Source organism: Pantherophis guttatus, chromosome 1 (genome assembly GCF_059756535.1).
Source record: "Pantherophis guttatus breed Tessera chromosome 1, ASM5975653v1, whole genome shotgun sequence".
NCBI lineage: Eukaryota > Metazoa > Chordata > Lepidosauria > Squamata > Colubridae > Pantherophis > Pantherophis guttatus.
In genome coordinates, this window is record NC_142063.1 from 294,333,173 (window position 1) to 294,353,662 (window position 20,490).

At 39.9% G+C, this 20,490-nt stretch overlaps 1 protein-coding gene across 10 annotated transcripts in view; it reads right to left on the reverse strand.

Annotated features, from left to right (window-relative positions):
- Nucleotides 1–3,462: 3,462 nt before the first annotated feature.
- The window catches only part of DNAH14 (dynein axonemal heavy chain 14), a 225,867-nt gene continuing 208,839 nt past the window's right edge, over nucleotides 3,463–20,490 (reverse strand). For 5 of the 10 annotated variants that reach the window (XR_015731514.1, XR_015731512.1, XM_087883153.1 and 2 more), the window contains 7 exons: nucleotides 19,927–20,108; nucleotides 18,433–18,629; nucleotides 15,727–15,839; nucleotides 7,923–8,053; nucleotides 6,523–6,671; nucleotides 5,193–5,339; nucleotides 3,463–3,787 (listed from right to left, as the gene is read on the reverse strand). Coding sequence is in view for 4 of the 10 variants with exons in the window: in XM_087883153.1 (XP_087739279.1) it covers nucleotides 3,584–3,787; nucleotides 5,193–5,339; nucleotides 6,523–6,671; nucleotides 7,923–8,053; nucleotides 15,727–15,839; nucleotides 18,433–18,629; nucleotides 19,927–20,108 (1,123 nt within the window). In the remaining 6 variants the exon portion in view is untranslated. Of the gene's footprint in view, nucleotides 3,788–5,192; nucleotides 5,340–6,522; nucleotides 6,672–7,922; nucleotides 8,054–15,726; nucleotides 15,840–18,205; nucleotides 18,342–18,432; nucleotides 18,630–19,926; nucleotides 20,109–20,490 lie in introns of those variants that run through there. The other 5 variants (XR_015731515.1, XR_015731511.1, XR_015731513.1 and 2 more) reach the window with 2 other exon arrangements.

Here is a 20,490-nt window from a genome sequence, read left to right on the forward strand (position 1 = left end):
AACTACTTTGCTAAGACCATCTCCTCTCTTCATTTTTTGCCTCCCATTTTTAAGGGTATAGAATTCAGTGGCCACACTTTCCTTGGTTAAGAAATAGGTGAGGAAGACTGATTTTACAAACTTTAAAACTTCAGCAAAAATAACTTACAGATTTCTGGTGATCTGGAATAGGAAACACACTGGTTCAAAATTTGCATTTAGAATTTTAATATAATTGAGCAAGTCCAGAGGTATTTCATGAGAAGAGTACTCCACTCCTCTGCTTACAACAGAATACCTTATGCCATCAGGTTTGAAATTTTGGGATTAGACAATTAGAACTACGCCGCCTTTGGTCTGACTTAAGCATAGTACACAATTATCTGCTACAACGTCCTACCTATCAATGACTACTTCCGCTTCAACCGCAATAATACACGAGCACACAATAGATCCAAACTCGATTGCAGAAAATATGACTTCAGCAACAAAGTGGTCAATGCCTGGAATGCACTACCTGACTCTGTGGTTACTTCCCTAAACCCCCAAAACTTTAACTTTAGACTGTCTACCGTTAACCTCACCCCATTCCTAAGAGGTCTGTAAGGGGCGTGCATAACTGCACCAACGTTCCTACTGTCCCTGTCCTACTGTCCCCATTTATTCGTATCCTTATTCTGTATTCGTAATCATGTTTATACTTATATCTGTTATCTTATACATGTTTGACAAATAAAAATAAATTTCTCTTGTAGCCATACATTGTAGAGATAGCTAAGTTGTTAGGATTTAAGTTATCACAATGAGCAGAAATAACTTTGTAAGCAGCAAATCAGTCAGTTCTAAGAAAATGGCATGATTTCTGTAATAAAAATTATGTTTCCTTTTTCCCGTTCAGAATTTCTCTATTGAGAAATTGAACATAACTTACAAATTATTTCAAATTACTATTTTTAAGTAATACTGCTTAATAAGGGAGAAAAACATGCCTGCTAAAATTGTAATAGTCTTTCCTAGAAAATTTAAGTCAATAAGAAGGAAGATGGGTATCATATCTTGGATGTGCAGTCTGTGTATTCAATAGGAATTTCTGAGTTTCTCAATTTGGCTTTGAAATCTAAAACAAAAAACTGGAAAATCTCAAAGATGTGATGGAGTGAGGGAGCCACAATTCTTCATTGATAGTAAATCTCAGTTGTGTTAATTTGAGCAATATAAGAGACAAGGTTGCATGCATAGCCTTATGTCCAACAATAATTGTTTAAACCAATCCCCAGCAAAACCGATTTCTGCCATCCCTACAGTGTTAACTCTCCCATCTCAGAAGATCCCCGTTGTGAGAATTGAATGTGATAAAAAGTACTGGCTGAATGCTCAGTGTCAAAAGGGTTCATTGCATAATGAATCTCCCTTAACATTCCTGAAGTTGTAATACTGCATTCCTTCTTCAAAAGATACCTGTTTACAAGAGAAGCTAAAAGGTGTGAAAAAGGATTTTTGCAAATAGCAACAGAGAAAGGGAAAAAATAGGATGGATCTACTTACAGAAAATTGTTACGATGGTAATAACGGAAAGTGGCAGATATCTAGTATTCACAAAGTCATGAATGGTGTCTATAATGCCAGGGAAAACTAGACAGAAGGAAATTTTAGATTCCTTTTTGTAAGCATTTAGAACATTTTCTGCTTGGCAGGGGCTATAATGAGTTACCAAAAATAAGCCATGCCAGACCAAGACATTAGAATGGGAATGTTGTTTTGCTTTTCTCAATATCTCACCTGGGACCAATACAATTATCCTGTTACTGCAAGCGCACAGAATTAAGAGAGAGAAAAATCAGCTGGTGTGGGTACATAATTTAAGGGATGATTACCTAGAATCACTTGAAAAGCGATGACATTCTTCTCTTGGTGTTGGAGAAGACTCCTGAGAATCCAATGGACAACTCAGAACAAATCAATGGATATCAAATCAACCCACATTTCTCACTCAAGTACAAGTGGCCAGGTTCAAATTAGCCTACTCGGGATACATTATATGAAGATCTAACTCTCTGGAGAAGGCTTTAATGCTGGGAAAGGTGGAAGGAAAAAAGAGCAGCAAGGTAGATAGACTCAGTTACAGTGGTGATAGTGCTTTGGGAAACCTGAAAGATTAGGGACATAATTGACATGAATAAAATCTTATGTTTTTGCTAAGAAACAGTACTGGCTTGATTGCATATAGTCAATCAAGGAACTGGTAAAACTATGATTTATAAATTATAACACTAGCTAAAGTAAAATTAAATCCCATAGACTTAAAACTATTGAGAATCTATAGCCAGCATGACCTCTGCTGAGAACTTTGGAAACTGAAGCCACACGTTTTAAAAATGCCAGTGGAGGCTGATTAGGTTGAAACAGGATTAGAATTTAGAATCTAACAGTGTTGAAAGTGAACTTGGAGGTCTTCTAGTCCAACCCCCTGCTTAGGCAGGAAATCCTACACCACTTCAGATAAATGGTTATCCAATTGCTTCTTTAAAACATCCAGTGTTAGAGCATTTACAACTTCTGGATGCAAGTTGTTCCACTGATTGATTGTCAGGAAATTTCTCCTTAGTTCTAGGTTACTTCTCTCCTTGATTAGTTTTCACCCATTGCTTCTTGTCCTGCCTTCGATGCTTTGGAAAATAGCCTGACTCCCTCTTCTTTGTGGCAGCCCCTGAGATATTGGAACACTGCTATGGTGTCACCCCCTAGTTCTTTTCATAAGACTAGACAGACCCAGTTACAGCAACCATTCTTTATATGTTTTAGCTTCGAGTCCCCTAATCATTGTTGTTGCTCTTCTTTGCACTTTTTCTAGAGTCTCAACATCTTTTTTACATTGTGGCGACCAAAACTGGATGCAGTATCTCAAGTGTGATCTTACCAAGGCATAAAGTGGTATTAACACTTCATGTGATTTTGATTCTATCCCTCTTTATGCAGCCTAGAAGTATGTTGGCTTTTTTGGCAGCTGCAGCACACTGCTGGCTCATATTAATATGAAGAGGTATAAAATTATATGTACTAAGGTAGCAATGCTATTTTTTTTTCTGATTAGCAGGAATGTATGAAATTTTGAGAATGTACAAGACCTGTTATAAAATTACTCCTAGCAGCTTGCCCAGTTCATTTATTAAAGTAGTAGGCATAGGGAATTAATTTGGAAGCGTACCAGTTATCTGTCACCTGCTTTTAACCTTGCTTAAATTTTACATTATTCCAGGCACTATCCAAATCCACTGGGCTGCAGCCATCAATCATTTCTATTTTTAAAGGATTATTGAACCTATTGTAGATGTAGAACATTCTTAGAAAAATTTCTAAGACAAAATGCCAATTTACCATGTGCCATCTTTGATCACTGCATATACTCATTTTAATTTATAATGATTAAATAAAGGAAAAAAGGCAAAAAAATCATAACCATAATATAAATCGAGTTTGCACATATTGCATGGAAACAAGTTTATTAATTAATCTAAAACATTAAACAAAACTAGGTTGTATCTGATCCTAGAGTGAAACAGTGAAATATTCATTTCAAATAAGGGGCAATAATATTTTATATTTCCTAATCATCCAGTTGACATAACAGTGCAACTCCTCTCATTATCCAGTGGCTAGGAGTTACCAGACTTGGCAGATTAACTTCAGTTACAAAATTTGAAGATGTACCCATAGAAGACAGCATTCCTGTTCTTTGAGGTGTCTTGTATAAAGGACATTCGTATAAAAGCTGGTCTTCTTCACCACAGTAACTTGGGCAAAAGGTAATCTAAAAAATAATGAAATTAAAATATTAATAACCTCAGTTTCTACATATTAAATAAATTGTACGCCTAAGGACCAGTAAAGAAGCAAATTACAGTGGTCATCTGGGATCAGCATGTGTTTTAATAAAGGAACAATTTAAATATATATTGCTCATTGACTGTTGGGGTTCAAACTTAAGGTTTTTGCAAGAACTTTGTTTGGAATCAGTTGATGCTCCCATCACAAATATATTTTAAAAAGCAGCCTTTCTAGCAAGTATAATTCTTCCAAAACACAGAACAATAGTATAAAATATTATTACTGATACTAGGCCTAACACAGCATGGCATCAAATAGTCATTCACACCTTAGTAATATCACAATATCACAAATGGATGTCTGTAATGTACTCTACATTGGACTGCTTTCAAGACTATTCAGAAGCTATAGCTAGTCCGGAAAATGACATGGGCAGTGCCAAATTTCCATGTGACCCCACTGTTCCATGAGATGCAGTGGTTATGGATAAACTCAGCAAGTCAAGGTGCTGATTATCATCTATAACACCAGTTTCTGGCTGTTACTATCCATCTGGAGTGATCTGGCAGCATAGAGATCTTATAAGTCCCAGTAAGGGCCCAGAAAGAATGCCTTTTAAAAAAAATACTGCATTATAAAAACACTTCGCCACCACAGCTCAAGATGCTTGATACCAGAATATTTTACAATTTAGAAAAAAAAGATAGGTCTACCTCTAAAATAACTTAAAATAATTGTTATGTTGATTAAATATCAGCAAAAACATAAAAGAAAAACTGATGCTGAGGATACTTCAGCTTCTGAATCAAATCAATACTTTAAGAGTATAAGAAAAAAATAAAGATAAGAGTGTATTTGCAGAACCTCTGTTCCAGGCTAAAAAAGAATAACATAATAAGCACCATGGAAACCTGGAAAAAGTTCTACCTTGCCCCCACATCCCATAACCACAAAGATAATTTCAGCTCTTCATTCCAGAATTCAAATATAGATAATATTTTTGTGCTACAAAATAAAGATAACTATGACATCCTAGGATGCGGTTGAAAATAACTTATGCAAAATATGTCATTTTAATTAAAACAAAAGGGGCAAAATTCCAAAACAGCTCAAAGCAGCATAATTGGTTAGGTCATTGAGAATCCATAGGTAAAGAAAACAATGGAAGAAATTATGGAAGAAAGAAACAGTAATGAAATATTTTAGAGGAGAAAGCAATTGGCTGAATATAATTCCAAACAGCAACATTCCCACTTGTTTAAAAAATATTTATTTGCATTCAAGCATGTGCTACATTATAACAATGCAGTGACTTGTAACATTTACTTAAACCTGAGTAATCAAAATACAAAAATGTCCTACCAAGATAGCGAAACTATATTACTCACACTTTGTGGTAAAAATTGGATGTCTGGTAGTGGATAATATCTTCTATGAAGTTCAGGTTCATCCAATGCCTGTGTATTGGGATTCCAGCATGCGCCATCTATGTACAAGCCGTAAATTTTAACTCCAGTTTCATACTGAGAATGTTCCTAATAAAAGATAGATAGTATTTCTACTCAGCATTGTTGTGGATTGCTCCAAACAAATGGAAGATTTAACAACAACAACAAAAAAATTAAAAACTAGTCTTTTTCAGAGAGCTAAAAGTGAAGATGACTAAGCTCGTTGCACAGGAATTACAAATTGGTGGCATCTGCACAGTGATGCAAAAAAGGGAACGTGGTCACAGTCACTATCTTAATATTTCACAGTCCCCTCCCCCTCCTCCACTGCATGGCAGTGATGTCAAAAAAATCAGGATAGACACATTTCCCTTTTCCTGATTCAAGGACACAGATATATATTAACATTACATGCTATCGGATCATCACAGAAGTGGAAGATTTTTGCTGCTTGAGGACTATCTGTCCCTTTTGTGTGGAAAAATACTTGCGGGCTTGTTTATTTTGTTGCAAAAACAATTTGTTTATTTATTTGTCCAATTTGTATGGCTTCCATAACTCATTGGAGTGAGCCTGGGCAGTTAAAATAAAAAGAATTAACAATAAAAGAATTAAAAACAAAACACATCTTCTGGTCATCAAACACATCTTGATCCAAATCCCCAAAGGAAAAACTAGGTTATTAATAAACTGGCAGAGTTGGGAACCAATCCAATTCTGACTGTGAATAAGGGAATCATTCCAAAGGGTGGGTGCTGCCCCTGAAAAGACCCGCTTCCTAGGTTAGGACAGATGATGTGATGCAAAGAGGAGACCTAAAGCATAGCCAGCCTGGAAAAACATAAATATTTTGAGGATTTACTTGCTGCACCTATTAGTATGTTAAGTAGGTGGCCATATAAATTCCAGTAATAAATAAGCAAATAAAGCCCATATAATCCACTTAAGATAAACCACATTACTTCATAAAATGATGATTTGCTTTAGAGAAATGGTATGTTAAATCCATTTACTATCTGAGTTTCCCTGCCTATAATTTTCCTTGCAATATCTTTATCTGATTTCTTTGTACATAATTTCATATATCCCTGATGTTTTTTAATTGTAGCATTTATATACACTTTTGATATGTAGCCAAAGTTTAGGCATATATACAACTATCATACATGATATTCGTATGGATGCCTGCATTTTGACTACATATCAAAAGATATTCCATATCTTCCACAGTCAACCAGAATAAAGAAACTGGTTTCAATCCCATTCTTACCTTAAAAGCTTTGTTTAATATGCTTTCCTTTCTATTGAAGCTTAAATCTTCATCGTGAGTTAAAGGAAGCACTTTATGTGTAAAAGTAAGCGAATCCACTGTTACTTTATTCAACCGAGCATAATTCTGACACACAGCAATAAGAAATCCTTCAAGAACAAAATACACAGATTGTGCACTTTACTTCTTACCACTATTAAGAAGTTAATTAAATTTATTCTTAAATTACTTGAAGATCATTTTATTCTTTGCAAAGAATGAATGCATTTGTTATTTGATATACTTCCATACAAGGGAGATGGGCAGTTAAGAAATATGAAATATAAATAAACAAAATATAGTTTCTTATTTAGTCATCAAATTATTAATATAGAGAATTACAAAGTAATACAAGATTTCCCTCATCTGTAATGACATCCATCCCACTCAAAACACATCTGCAGGAATTATGTGGACAAGAAAAACTGAAGAGGGAGAGAGAGAGAGATCAAAAAAAATATGGAAAAAGGGAAGCAGTAATAGCATTATTCAGGTTATATCATATTGTAACCCAGTTTATATCACATGAGTGTCAGAGGTAAATCCTAACTCTACATATCTATCATAGGACATAATTTATAAACCTCTAAGCACACTTAATACACTTGAAAACAATATATTTATCGTATTTTACCTGGAAAATCTTCTATGGATTCTCTAGACCAGGGATGTCAAACTCACGTCATCATGGTGGCATCACATGACATATTGGGACTTTTCCCCCCTTCGCTAAAATGGACATGGGTATGGCCAGTGCATGATGTATCCAGCCCGTGGGCTGGGAATTTGACAGCCCTGCTCTAGACTATCTAGAGTATAGACATTCTTTATAATTTAATGAAATACAAGTAGACTTCAGTTGATGATCATAACTGAAACTGACAACTGCTTTACTAAGCAAAAAAAGTGAAAAATCATGTCACCATGCCAACTTATGATGACAGTTCCAGCAATAATGATGTCATGTGAAGACAACTTGTGACTTCCTGCCAACTTCCCACTGACTTTACTTGTCCAAAGCCACCAGTTACAGTTACAAATGATGATCACATTATTGTGGAATTCTATGACCATTGTAATTGCTTGTCAGTTGTCAAGTATCCAAATCGTGATCACATGGCTGCAGGGACGTTGCAGCAGCTGCAACTTCAAGGACTTGTTGTACGTCTCCTTATTCAGCATTGTTGTAACTTTGAACAGATATTGAATGAATGGTCGCTAGGCAAGGACTATAAAATATAAAATAATATAAACGCTACAGCACTACAAACTATTTCAAGCATGTGAAGCACAAATTTTAAAAAATTAAAATAGATAATGGATAAATGTCTAGGAATAAAATAAATAACAAAATTATGTACCATGTGGAAAAAAGAAACCTGGAAGCCAAAAACAGCTAGGATGTCCTTGATAACTGGCATGAAAGTCAGGATATTCATCAAGATGGGGTGGTATTTTGCTTTGTCTCTGAAACACCAGTAAATCATTAAACCTGTTCAAAACATTAGTAAGTTTAAGACTATTACATTTCTCAGTAGCTAAATGAAATTAGTGTATTATTATATGTTTCTAAGTAGCTAATCAAATCCAGTAATTTTGATACAATTCAACTGTATAATTTCTTCTAGCAATTTTTGGCTCTCTAGGGAGACAATGGAGTTCTCAATTTAACAGAAACTGACCTTCTCATTTAACTAGAGCAACATGCAATTTATTTATTTTATTTATTTATTAATCAAATTTCTATACCGCCCTACTCCCGAAGGACTCAGGGCGGTGAACAGCCAAGATAAAATACAGACAATACAAATATTAAAAATCCCTTAAAATTATTAAATATTTTGGCCGAAACACAGATTAAAACACCCAATTTATAAAATCATGAATTAAAAAATTTAAAATTTAAGAATTTAAAAGAGGGGAGTTAGGCCAGGCCAGCTTGCTGAAATAGAAAAGTTTTGAGAGCACGGCGAAACGTGCACAGGTCCGGGATCTTCCGTATCTCTGGGGGGAGCTCGTTCCAGATGGTAGGTGCCCCCACAGAGAAGGCTCTCCCCCTGGGGGCCGCCAGTCGACACTGTTTGGCCGACGGCACCCTGAGGAGCCCCTCTCTATGGGAGCGTACTGGTCGGTGAGAGGCTATTGGTAGCAGAAGGCGGTCTCGTAGATACCCCGGTCCGATGCCATGGAGCGCTCTAAAGGTGGTAACCAAAACCTTGAAGCGCACCCGGAAGACCACCGGGAGCCAGTGCAGCTCGTGCAGGAGGGGGGTCACATGGGAGCACCACGTCGCTCCCATAACCACCCGCGCGGCCGCATTCTGGACCAGCTGGAGCCTCCGGGTGCTTCTCAAGGGGAGCCCCATGTAGAGAGCATTGCAGTAGTCCAAGCGGGAAGTGACAAGAGCATGAGTGACCATATTTAACGAGTCCCGATCCAGAAAGGGACGCAACTGGCGAATCAGGCGGACCTGATAAAAAGTCCCCCTGGCCACGGCCGTCATATGCTCTTCTAAAGACAGCCGTGAGTCCAGGAGGACACCCAAGTTGCGAGCCCTCTCCGTGGGGGGCAATGACTCGCCCCCAATAGTCAGTGATGGCGCCAACTGACTATATCGGGATGTCGGAAACCACAGCCACTCGGTCTTGGATGGGTTGAGCCTGAGTCTGTTTCTCCCCATCCAGATCCGCACGGCCTCCAGGCACCGGGACATCACTTCAAGGGCATCATTGGGGTGGTCCGGGGTGGAGATGTACAGCTGAGTATCGTCAGCGTACTGGTGGTACTTCACCCCGAAACCACGGATGATCTCACCCAGCGGCTTCACATAAATGTTGAACAGAAGGGGCGAGAGGACCGACCCTTGTGGCACCCCACATACAAGGGGCCTCGGGGTCGACCTCTGCCCCCCTGTCAACACAGACTGCGACTGGTCAGAGAGAAAGGAGGAGAACCACCGTAGGAAGGTGCCCCCCACCCCTAACTCCTCTAGCCGGTGCAGCATGATACCATGGTCGATGGTATCAAAAGCCGCTGAGAGGTCTAATAGGACCAGGACAGAGGAACAACCCCTGTCCCGAGCCCTCCAGAGATCATCAACCAACGCGACCAATGCCGTTTCCGTGCTGTACCCAGGCCTGAAGCCCGACTGGAACGGATCCAGATACGACGATTCATCCAGGTACTGGGGGAGCTGTCGCGCTACCACACTCTCAACAACCTTCGCAATGAAGCGAAGGTTGGAGACTGGACGATAATTTGCCAACACTGCCGGCTCCAGGGAAGGTTTCTTGAGGAGAAGCCTCACCACCGCCTCTTTCAAGGCGGCAGGGAAGACACCCTTACTCAAGGAAGCATTTATAATCCCCTGGAGCCAGCCTCGTGTAACCTCCCGAGAGGCCAGCACCAACCAGGAGGGACACGGGTCCAGTAAACATGTGGCTGCGCTCAGTCTGCCCAGTATCCTGTCCACGTCTTCGGGCGTCACAGAATCAAACTCTTCCCAGATAATACTCACAAGACCTGCCTCTGTCCTCCCCGCTGAATCTACCCAGTCAGAGTCCAGATGTTCCCGAATCTGAGCGATTTTGTCATACAGATACTGTACAAAATCCTCGGCTCTACCCTCCAAGGGGTCCTCCCGCGCTTCCTGGTGGAGCAGGGAGCGGGTCACCCTAAACAGGGCAGCCGGGCAATTATCTGATGACGCAATAAGAGTGGCAAAATAGTTATACTTCGCCACTTTTATCGCCACCAGGTAGGTCCTAATATGAGACCTTACCAGTGTTCGGTCAGATTCAGAATGGCTGGCCCTCCAACCACTCTCCAGGCGTCTTTTCCGGTGCTTCATCTCCCTCAGCTCCTCGGTGAACCAAGGAGCCAGGCGAGATCGACGCCGGGTCAGAGGCCGCAAAGGCACGACCCGATCCAAAGCTCCAGCGGCCGCCCTATCCCAGGCGGCCACCAGCTCCTCAGTCGAGCCATGTGCCAGAGCCTCAGGAAATGGCCCAAGCTCCGTCTGGAACCTATCAGGATCCATCAGGCGCCTGGGGCGGTACCACCTCAGTGGTTCCGCCTCCCTGCGGCGGGGTGCGGTGGTTCGAAGGTCAAAGCGAAGGAGGGAGTGATCTGACCATGACAAGGGCTCGATCACTATATCCCCTATCTCAAGATCACTCAACCACTGACCAGAGACAAAAACCAGGTCTAGCGTGTTTCCCCCTGTGTGAGTAGGGCCATGAACTAACTGGGTCAGGTCCATGGCCGTCATGGAAGCCATGAACTCCCGAGCCACCTCAGACGCCTCACCGACGGATGGCAGGTTAAAATCCCCCATGACCATAAGCCTGGGGGTGTCAACCGCCACCGCGGCTATAACGTTGAGCAGCTCGGGCAGGGCTGCCGTCACGTGGCAGGGAGCCAGGTACGTAACCAGCACACCCATCTGCACCCCATGACCCCACTTCACAAGGAGGGACTCACAACCAGCCGTCTGAGGAACAGTGACCTCCCTCAGACCAAGACCTTCTCTAATGACAACCGCCACCCCCCCGCCCCTCCCCTGTGTCCTCGGCTGATGGAATGCACGGAAACCGGGTGGGCACATCTCAACGAGGGGAACCCCCCCTCCTGGCCCAACCAGGTCTCCGTAATACCCGCCAGGTCCGCTCCCCCCTCCTGAACAAGATCACAAATGAGGGGGGCTTTATTTACCACGGACCGGGCGTTGCACAGCATCAGCCGAAGGCCCAGGGCCTGAGGGTCTGTGCAACCTGGGGAATGAGAGGAGCATTGGAGGCCGGAGCGCGCCACCGCTTGGAGCCAGCGGGCGCGTACTCCCACAACCTGATGTGGCCCCCTGCTCCCGCCATATCTGCCCCTCCCACCCACAGTACTGATGTAATGACCATCCATAACACAAGCTCTAACCCCCACCTTGACCCCGGTTCCCGCATCTCTAGTGCCGTGCTCTTCAGCCGGCTCTGGCCTCCTCCCCGACAGGTTCTCCCCCAAACCCACCGAACCCACCCCCCTCCCAGAAACCTTTAAAACCTTATCTAAAAATTTCCCTAAAAAACCCCACAACCCCCTCCTCGCTGCATGCCACCTCTCGGGATTCCAAAATCCGTCATCAAGGTAGGCCCTCGATAGTGAGGAGGGCCAAACCTGCGAGAGGGGGGAGTCTCGCAGCGCAAGCAGGTCAGCAGCCGTAAACATCGAACAAAAACAGAGATGGAGAGTCAATTGGTCAGGGCTTCACCAGATCGTCCAATAATACTGGGTCAAAGTAGATCTTCATATCAGGAGCTGGTTCACTGCCCTCTCATGACAGTGAAAGGGGCCAGTGACATCCCCCCACATCTGGAGGATAATTATCCCAGTCACCCTCTCACAGTGACTGGGGCAGATGACACCGACAATAAAGTCACAATAGTCCATCCTTTCATCTGGCGGATGACAAACAGCCCCCTCAGCACCTGCACACCATTTTGCCCAGTTTTCCTCCAGTTTGGGGTCGCACAAGAAGCCAGCAATTTGTAAAGTTATTAGAAACAATGTTGATAATCCCACAGGCACAAGTTCTTCTCTGGGGCGAAAGTAGGGATAGCAGACAAAAAACCCAGTCCAAGTCCAGGGTGGGTGGCCATCAAAGGCCAACACCCACACATACCTGAGGGAAGAAGGGGGGGAGAGAAAGCCACCCGAGGCGACCAATAGAGCCCTGGTCAGCCTCCCGCCTCTCCTGTCCCAAAACTCCCCAAATCCCCAGTCTCAGCTCTGATGACAAACAAACCCCGGATAACAGGGGTCAAGGCTCAAAAAAGAGCAGATGGTAATCCTGAGGGCAAGGCAAGGCTGTCCGTATTCCCCCATCCACCTGCTACAAGTTCTTTCCACAGCTGGATGATCCGTGGCTGCCATTGCCTTCCGCCGGCGCCGGCGCCGCCGCCACCACCGCCACGGCCGGCTCGTAACCGGCACCCTGGGCTCCCCATGGCACCTCCAGGACCCCCGAAAAATGTCCGGAGAGCGTCCCAGAGATCCGTGAGGGGCGAGGGGATGAAGGGCACCTCCAAGCCGCCGCCGCATAGTAACGCCGCCCGCCGCCGAAACGCTCCGGCTTCCACTCCTCCCGGCACTGACAAGCCGGAAACAGCTGTTTTTAGCAGGCCGCCGCCCCATCTCCCGCGGCGGCTTCAAACAGCGCGTCCCGCCCTGCCCTGATATTCCGGAGGGCGAAAAAGCCCTCAGCAGGCAGGGTGGGCATTCCCCTCATTGGGACTGGAGCCGGAGATTGTTAAAGCGGCTCCCAAAGACCCCTGACACCAGCGACCTCTCCATCTCCTCGCGGAGCTCAGCCGACCGCCGCCATCTTGGGACAAGCCGGAAGAGAATACTCAATTGATACAATACAATTGATTCCTACATTGCAAAGTGGCTCATAATCTCAAAGCGTGGACTAGAAGGATCAGAAAACCTCCAGCCCAACTGTTATGATTTTCATTCCACAGAGGAGATTGCAGTTATACATCCCAACTCTCACTGTGATATATATAATTGTATAGGTTATGTGTGTGTGTGTGTGTGTGTGTGTGTGTGTGTGTGTGAGAGAGAGAGAGAGAGAGAGAGAGAGAGAGAGAGAGAGAGAGAGAGAGAGAGAGAGAGAGAGAGAGAGAGAGAGAGAGAGAGAGAGAGAAAATCCCAGATGGAGAAGGTAAAGATCCAGGTGATGATCTGCCTATCATTAAAATCCCCAATAAAATCTTCTGAATCAGTTCTCCTATTATATGTGGCATACATTCATTGAGTTCTATTAAATAAATGGAAACCAATTGGAAAATTAACTGCAAAATTAATACAATCAATTTAAAAGCATACACATATAGTATATTATATGTATCCATGGATTTTAACATCCAAAATGGTAAGCTGATTACTAGAGAAAAAGGAATGATTAAAATGGCATAACTTGCAACCAGCTTCTTAATGAATGCAGTCACTTGTGGATTGTGCCTTGGACAAAGTAAAAATCTGCTGCTGTAATCAAGATAATATCTAAGTTCTATCATATTAAGGCAGGATCCAAATGCCTGAGAATGCCATTCAATTTATAGAACATTCTAACAGATATGAGTAGAAAATTCATTTTGCAAATGCCAATTTTTATACAACATTTTACTATCATCGTAATAGTTCTCCTGAAATCAAATGCAGGATAACCTTAGGCTGGACTGCAATGGTTAACATGAATAAGATCTGGAAAAGCAGATGTATTGATATAACTACAAAAAGCTGGCCAACTAGAGCAATTGTCTTAATAATAATGATGCTTGGTGGGAGAGTTGGACACTAAGAATGGCTGATTAAAGAATTGACACCTTTGAGCTGCGGTGCTGGTGTAAATTATTGCCTATACCATGGACAGCAGAGTAACTAACAGACAGGTGTTGAATCATATAAAACTAAACACATTACTAGAAGCTAAAATCACAAGACTACATCTGATTTACTTTGGCGATGTCATGCATGCAAATTCATTGGAGAAGTCAGTGATACTAGGGATGGTTAGTGCAACAAGAAGAAGGGGCAAGCAAAGAACATGCTGGCTTGACAACATCAAAACCGATACAAAGATGAACAACTGAAAAAAGCTGTGCTTGACAGGGGTAGCATGGAGAGCACTTGCCTATAAAGTCACCAAGACTCAAACACAACTGAATGGTTAAACAACCATCAACTTCCTGGAGCTTTTAACTCTAGCTGAAACCATTCCTGGAGACTTTCCCCATAATAAAAGTTGCATAAGACATATATAATGATTAAAATTAATTATCTGTAAAACAGGCCAGTCTCTGTATAAAATTCATTTTCCCCTCATTATGTATACACACACACACACACACACAAAGCATCGTCTCTTACATAAAAATTCGTAAACGTTGTTTCTTTTTATTCCACCAAAAAAAAGAAAAAAAAGAAAATGAAAAAGAAAAAATGTAGAAAAAATAGAGTGTTAATGATGCGCTACACTGGGAAGGAAGAGAAGGAGGGAGAACAGTGCAATAATAACATCAGGAAACAAAGTAACTGAAAGAGAAAAGAAGTTACTATGCATTTTATTATTTTTGAAATATAACTTCCATTTAAAAGGCAAGATGCCCTTCTAGCTTGACGAAAACAAGGATAACCCTCTCCATGACTGAAAATCAGCTGAGAGTTTTCTAAAGAGAAGGAGAAATATATGTGAAAGCATGCAACAAAAAATTGTGGGCTCTGTAGACTTTTTTTTTTTTTTTTTAGTATTTTCTCCTCCCCAACAAAGTTGCTGACTTTGGCTAATGAATACTATTTTATGCTGATTTTCTGAAACAGAAAAGTCCAACAGAAAAGATACATAATACTATAATTTAGAGTATATCTCATTTGTCTTCATGTTAGCAGACAATTTTACACAGTGGTAAAGAATTTATAAAATAAGAATTATATTTGCAGAAAGAATCTTGGAGACCGGTACTTGAATGAAAGAATTCAAGAACTTAGAACAAGAATTCAAAAGAACTTAGAACAAGAATTCAGAATAGAACTTCCAGCTCTATTCTGATTGATTGATTGAAGAAAAAAATAGGATGTGAATGTATTCAAGCAGATGCCTCTGATGCTTTCCTTTCCTGCACTGAGTGGGGTTTAGTCTTGATGATCTAAATAGCCCTTACAATCCCAATTCTATGTGATTGTTTTTTAAACTCTTTCCCCAAATGGTGAGCATCAGGGCTGAATCTGACTCCATGACACCTAAGAAGCTAATGCAAAGTATGTATAGTAAATATGCTGGGAAAGGAAAATGGCCCCCAATGTTAGAAGGGGAGTCTAGGAGGAGAAGGTGCTTTTGTTTCACTTGGAGTGAGAATTCAAAATAATAGAAAATGAGATTCTGCATCCTTGGACACTCACTTTTATTGTGGAGAAGCTGAAATATCTCATTTTCAAATAGTAATTATTACATCCTTTTCCTTAGAGCAATTCTTTTTGTCTATCTGTATAAGACTGTGCCATCCACTTCAAGGTAATGAATTTTGAGGAGAAGGAAAATGTCTTCATTTTAAATAACTATAATGTCTTTGATACTGATACCCAAAGTTGAGTTTATATTGTTGTTTCTATTACCTTGCTTGCATAAAGGCGATAATTCCATCAGCCCACATGGCAAAGAAATTCACTTGTATAATGAGATCATCAATCCAGGATCCTAAAGGTTTATTTGTCTTAAAAGAACTTTGCTGTACAGATTTACAAAAGGATTAATAAAAGATAAAGTATACTTGTGTTGTTGTTTTTTAAAAGTACATTAATATGCAAACATGATATAGACAAACAATAGCAAGCTGTTCTACTTCAATAACAAACAAACATCGTTGGATCCATCTCACCATTGTTTCTCTAGGTGGCTAACAGCAAATTAAAAATACAGCCAACAACAAAAATAAAATATATAAATGGCAGCCTTGATAAAACAACTGAACATAACTATCTAATGAGCTCTAACTGAAAATAAACTTTGCAAGTAGCAATGGTTGCCAGTTTGCTATTGGATCCAATTTAAGATGCTGGTTGCTAGCTATAAAGCTATATAATTGTATCTGCCTGACAATCCATCTGGCAAGATTGGCGTGCTTCAGGTTCTATCAATTAAACAAAGCCACATATTGGAACCCCCTAAAGAGCAACTTCTTTGTAGTAGTACCCATTGTCTGGAATGAGGTTCTCCCCAAAATTCAAATGATTTCCATCCTACTGCTATTTTAAAAGATGTTAAAAACATTCTCCAAGGCCTTTGGGGAAGACAATTGATGCCACTTTTGTCTTTTTGGTTCCTCTCTGGGTTTGTTTGTTTATTTGCCATCATTGTTGTTTTGTCTTGTTCTGGTTTTGTGATTTTTGTAAGGCTAAACTGATGGGTGATTGGATATTGTTTTGTGATTTTCTGTTATCTTCTTTTATGATGTCTTTCAGTTCAGCAATCTATGTTATAGTCTTGGAATTTTCTCGTGGCATGTTCCAACCAGATCTAATTCTTCTTATGCATTTTGAAATAAGAGTAAACTAAATATTCCACATCTTCCCCAAATAGTTTATAACTTTCTTACATTAAATATATGAGAATTCAAATATGTACATGAATATTTTAGCATATACATTATTCTTTTGATCCACAGTAATATATCCACAGGAATTATATATAATTTACTAAATTTCATGTGCATTTTTGGAGTAGAATTTTCTTAAAACTAATTATTAGCTATTGTTATAGAAAAAATATTCTATAGAATCCATTTCACATAAGCAGAAAGATAAGACTAACACACACACACGTATTTGAAACACAAAAATTCAAATCCATTTATTATAAACACCCAGTTAAACATAAACATGTTTTGTATTTGTAATTTTGTAATTCCTTTTGTACTTCTATGCTTCATCATCCTTGGTATATTTTATTTTTATTTTTATGTTTTATTGATTTTATTGAAATTCCTTGGTTTGATTTGATAAATTACTATGGTTTGTCACAGTCAGCCAGATATTTAGATTGCATTTGGCATTTCTGTCCATCTATCAAATCTATTACTACTACTACTATTATTATTATTGGTTAATCTTTAGTGAGATTCACAGCCTTTGAGGCTGGTTAATAACTCAGCAGCTCGAGTCCTAACCAAGGACCTAGGAACTGTTAAGGTATCATTGAAGGATGTAAACTGTTCTGAGTAAGGTGGTTTTTTGGAAAGTCAAAATGTTCAAGTCCGGTAAATTTAGAATTTCTAAATAGCGGGATAGCCCTTTGGGTATTGCTCCAAGGGCTCCAATTACAATCGGGACAACACACAATTTCTTTTTCCACAATCGCTCAACTTCAATTTGCAAGTCCCGGTACTTTGTGATTTTTTCTTGCTGCTTATCTTCAATCCGTGCATCACCAGGTATTGCAATATCAATGAACCGTACTTTTTTCTTTTCAACTATTGTTATGTCAGGTGTGTTGTGGACCAAGTGCCTGTCAGTCTGAATCCTAAAGTCCCATGAGATCTTGAGTTTCTCATTCTCTAAAACTTTCTCAACCTGATGTTCCCAGTGATTTTTGCTGTACTCAAATCCAAACTTCTGGCACAATTTCCAGTGAATGATCTTAGTAACACAGTCATGGCGTTGTAGGTAGTCAGTTTGTGAAATTTTGCTGCACCCACTGTCGACTGTCTCATCTTTCTCATTACAGAGGCAGCATTTGCTGTTGGTGGTAACATGTTGAATTTTTGCCTTCATGCAGTTTGTGGCTAGGGCTTGTTCTTGAGCTGCCAAAATAAAGCTTTCTGTTTCTTTTTTCAGTACTCCTGATCTTAACCAGTTCCAAGTTAGTTTCTGGTCAGCTTTGCCTTCAATACTTTTCAAGTATTGGTCATGCACGGCTTTGCTTTTCCAATTTTCAGCTCGCTGCTCAATTACTTCTTTCTTATATTCTGCTTTTGTTTTAGTTGTCTTTAAAAGGCCTCCTTTATTTACTTCCTTAATCACTGGTTCTTCACTTTTCTGAATGTAGTCATTCAAGCTGCGTTTTTCTTCTTCCACAGTCTGCTTTACTTGTAGGAGTCCTCGACCACCCTCTGCTCTTGGTAAATATAATCGGTCAACATCACTTTTAGGGTGCAAGGCATGATTCATTGTCATAAGCTTCCTTGTTTTTCTGTCCAAATTGTCTAACTCCATCTGGGTCCAGTCAATTATTCCTGCAGAGTATCTATTATTATTATTATTATTATTATTATTATTATTATTATTATTATTTAGCAAAAGTAAAATAAGAGATTGTTCACATACCTCCCATAGATCAGCTACTCTTCCTTTCAATATTGAATTATAAAGTTCTTCTAATCTTTTAGTGAATATAATTTTTCCTTTGATTCCTTGCTGAAGCTCTTGTAATGACCGAATTATTAAGTATAGTAAATTATTACAATGGTCAATCTCCTGGCGCAAGACAGGTAGCAAAGGTGAATTGGTAATAGAATAAAAATCTATGGTGAAAGAAAGAGAGAGAGAGAACTGGTTAACAAAGCTAAGGTTACAAGGTAGGAATTCCAGCAAGTATGCTACTTTCAAATAAGAATAATCTGTATAAGAGGCAGGCAATATGGTAGCAAAATTACTCATTTTCTCCTGCCTTTTCAATATACTTGCTTGTTCTGGGATGCAGGATAATCTATATTTGGTCATTGTTTTAGTAACTGCTCTTCTTTTTATCAGTTAGGAGAAATAATTTTCATGCCTTTAAACCTTTACATCATAACAGACCTTCCTGTTAAGTAGAGCAAAGGGTTGAAATATGGAATATTAGAGGTAATCTTGGTTAATGACAATAATTGGGGCTGAAATTTAGTGAGTAAGCAATGCAGTTATAAAGTATGACATCATGTGATGATATCATTTAGCAATGGAACCTCTTCAGTCTCTTTTGCTGTTGTTAAGTGAAGATTGTGGGTAGTTGAGGACCTCTTTGTGACTTCCTGCTAGCTTCCAAAAGCAGAGTCAATAGAGAAGCCATCCAGAAGTTGTGGCCATCCTCAGTGGCTCGCAAACAGGCTGGCAGGTGGATATATGGTTGCTGCAACACAGTGCATGGCTGGCCTGGGGTGGCTGCTCCCAGGGTGGGAAGGTGCATAAATATGGAAAAATCAGAGTATCCAGGTATAACTGAAGTTAAATCAGGGTATCCAGATCAATCAATTTAGGAAAAGGTGAAAGATGCTGGACGTTGTAGATCAGCAATATACAAAGAATTATAAATTCCCCACTGTATGCATAGTGCTTCCCAAATTTTATATTTTAATTACTATTTATTGATACTATTTGTTATTTTATTCCTCATTCTTTCAATAATTGTTAATAGGACACAAATGTGCAAACACACACACATAGACATATTTGTATATTTACCATTAACTGCCTCAAACAAGCTACTGTAGAATGAAGGTCTCTTTATTGAAAGTTGTGAATCTTTACTGAAGGCTGTGAACTACATGCTGCCTAGTGTGGGTATACATCTAACAACCTGCATTGTGGCTGGTCTGCAAAGGAGTTTGAGATCTAGAACCTTCAACAAAGAAGCATTTATTCTTCTAATGGATTGATTTAGGCTAGTAATTATATATAACATGCATGCATGAACACAAAGTGTGTTTCTCGTTCTTTGCATACAAATGTATAACTACTATATATATTATATAATACAAGTGTATATGCACATATAGCATTTTCTCTATATATAAACAAATGATGACATGATATGAAAATTCTATGAAATGAAGTTCTGACCTTCTGTAGCTTTTGCAAGTGCAGCCCAAATTGGTCCAGACATGAAACTTCTCAGGGTTACAATTTCTGTAGACACATATTCATTGGTAGATGCCCCTTCCATATTCTCTACAGTCATTGGTAGCCTTATTAGAATATCAGATATTATTTCCAGTACTATTTCATCCTGGCCCATTCTATCACTAAGATAATAGGGAGATCAAAAATAGGCTTAAAATTATCTATGGAAAGTAACAAAGTTAATATCCCACTATTTATACAGGTAGTCTTGAACTTGCAATAGTTTGTTTAGTGATCATTCAAAGTTACAATGGCATTGAAAAATGTTACTTGACATTTTTCACACTTATGACATTTGCAGCATCCCCATGAAGATGCTTGACAACTGGTTCACATTTATGACTGTTGCTGTGTCCCAAGGTCATTTGCTTACCTTTTGTGTCTTTCTGACACAGTCATTGGGGAAGCCAGATTCACTTAACAACCAGATTACTAATTTATCAACTGCAGCGATTCACTTAACAACTGTGGCAATGGGGGTTGTAAAATGAAGCAAAACTCACT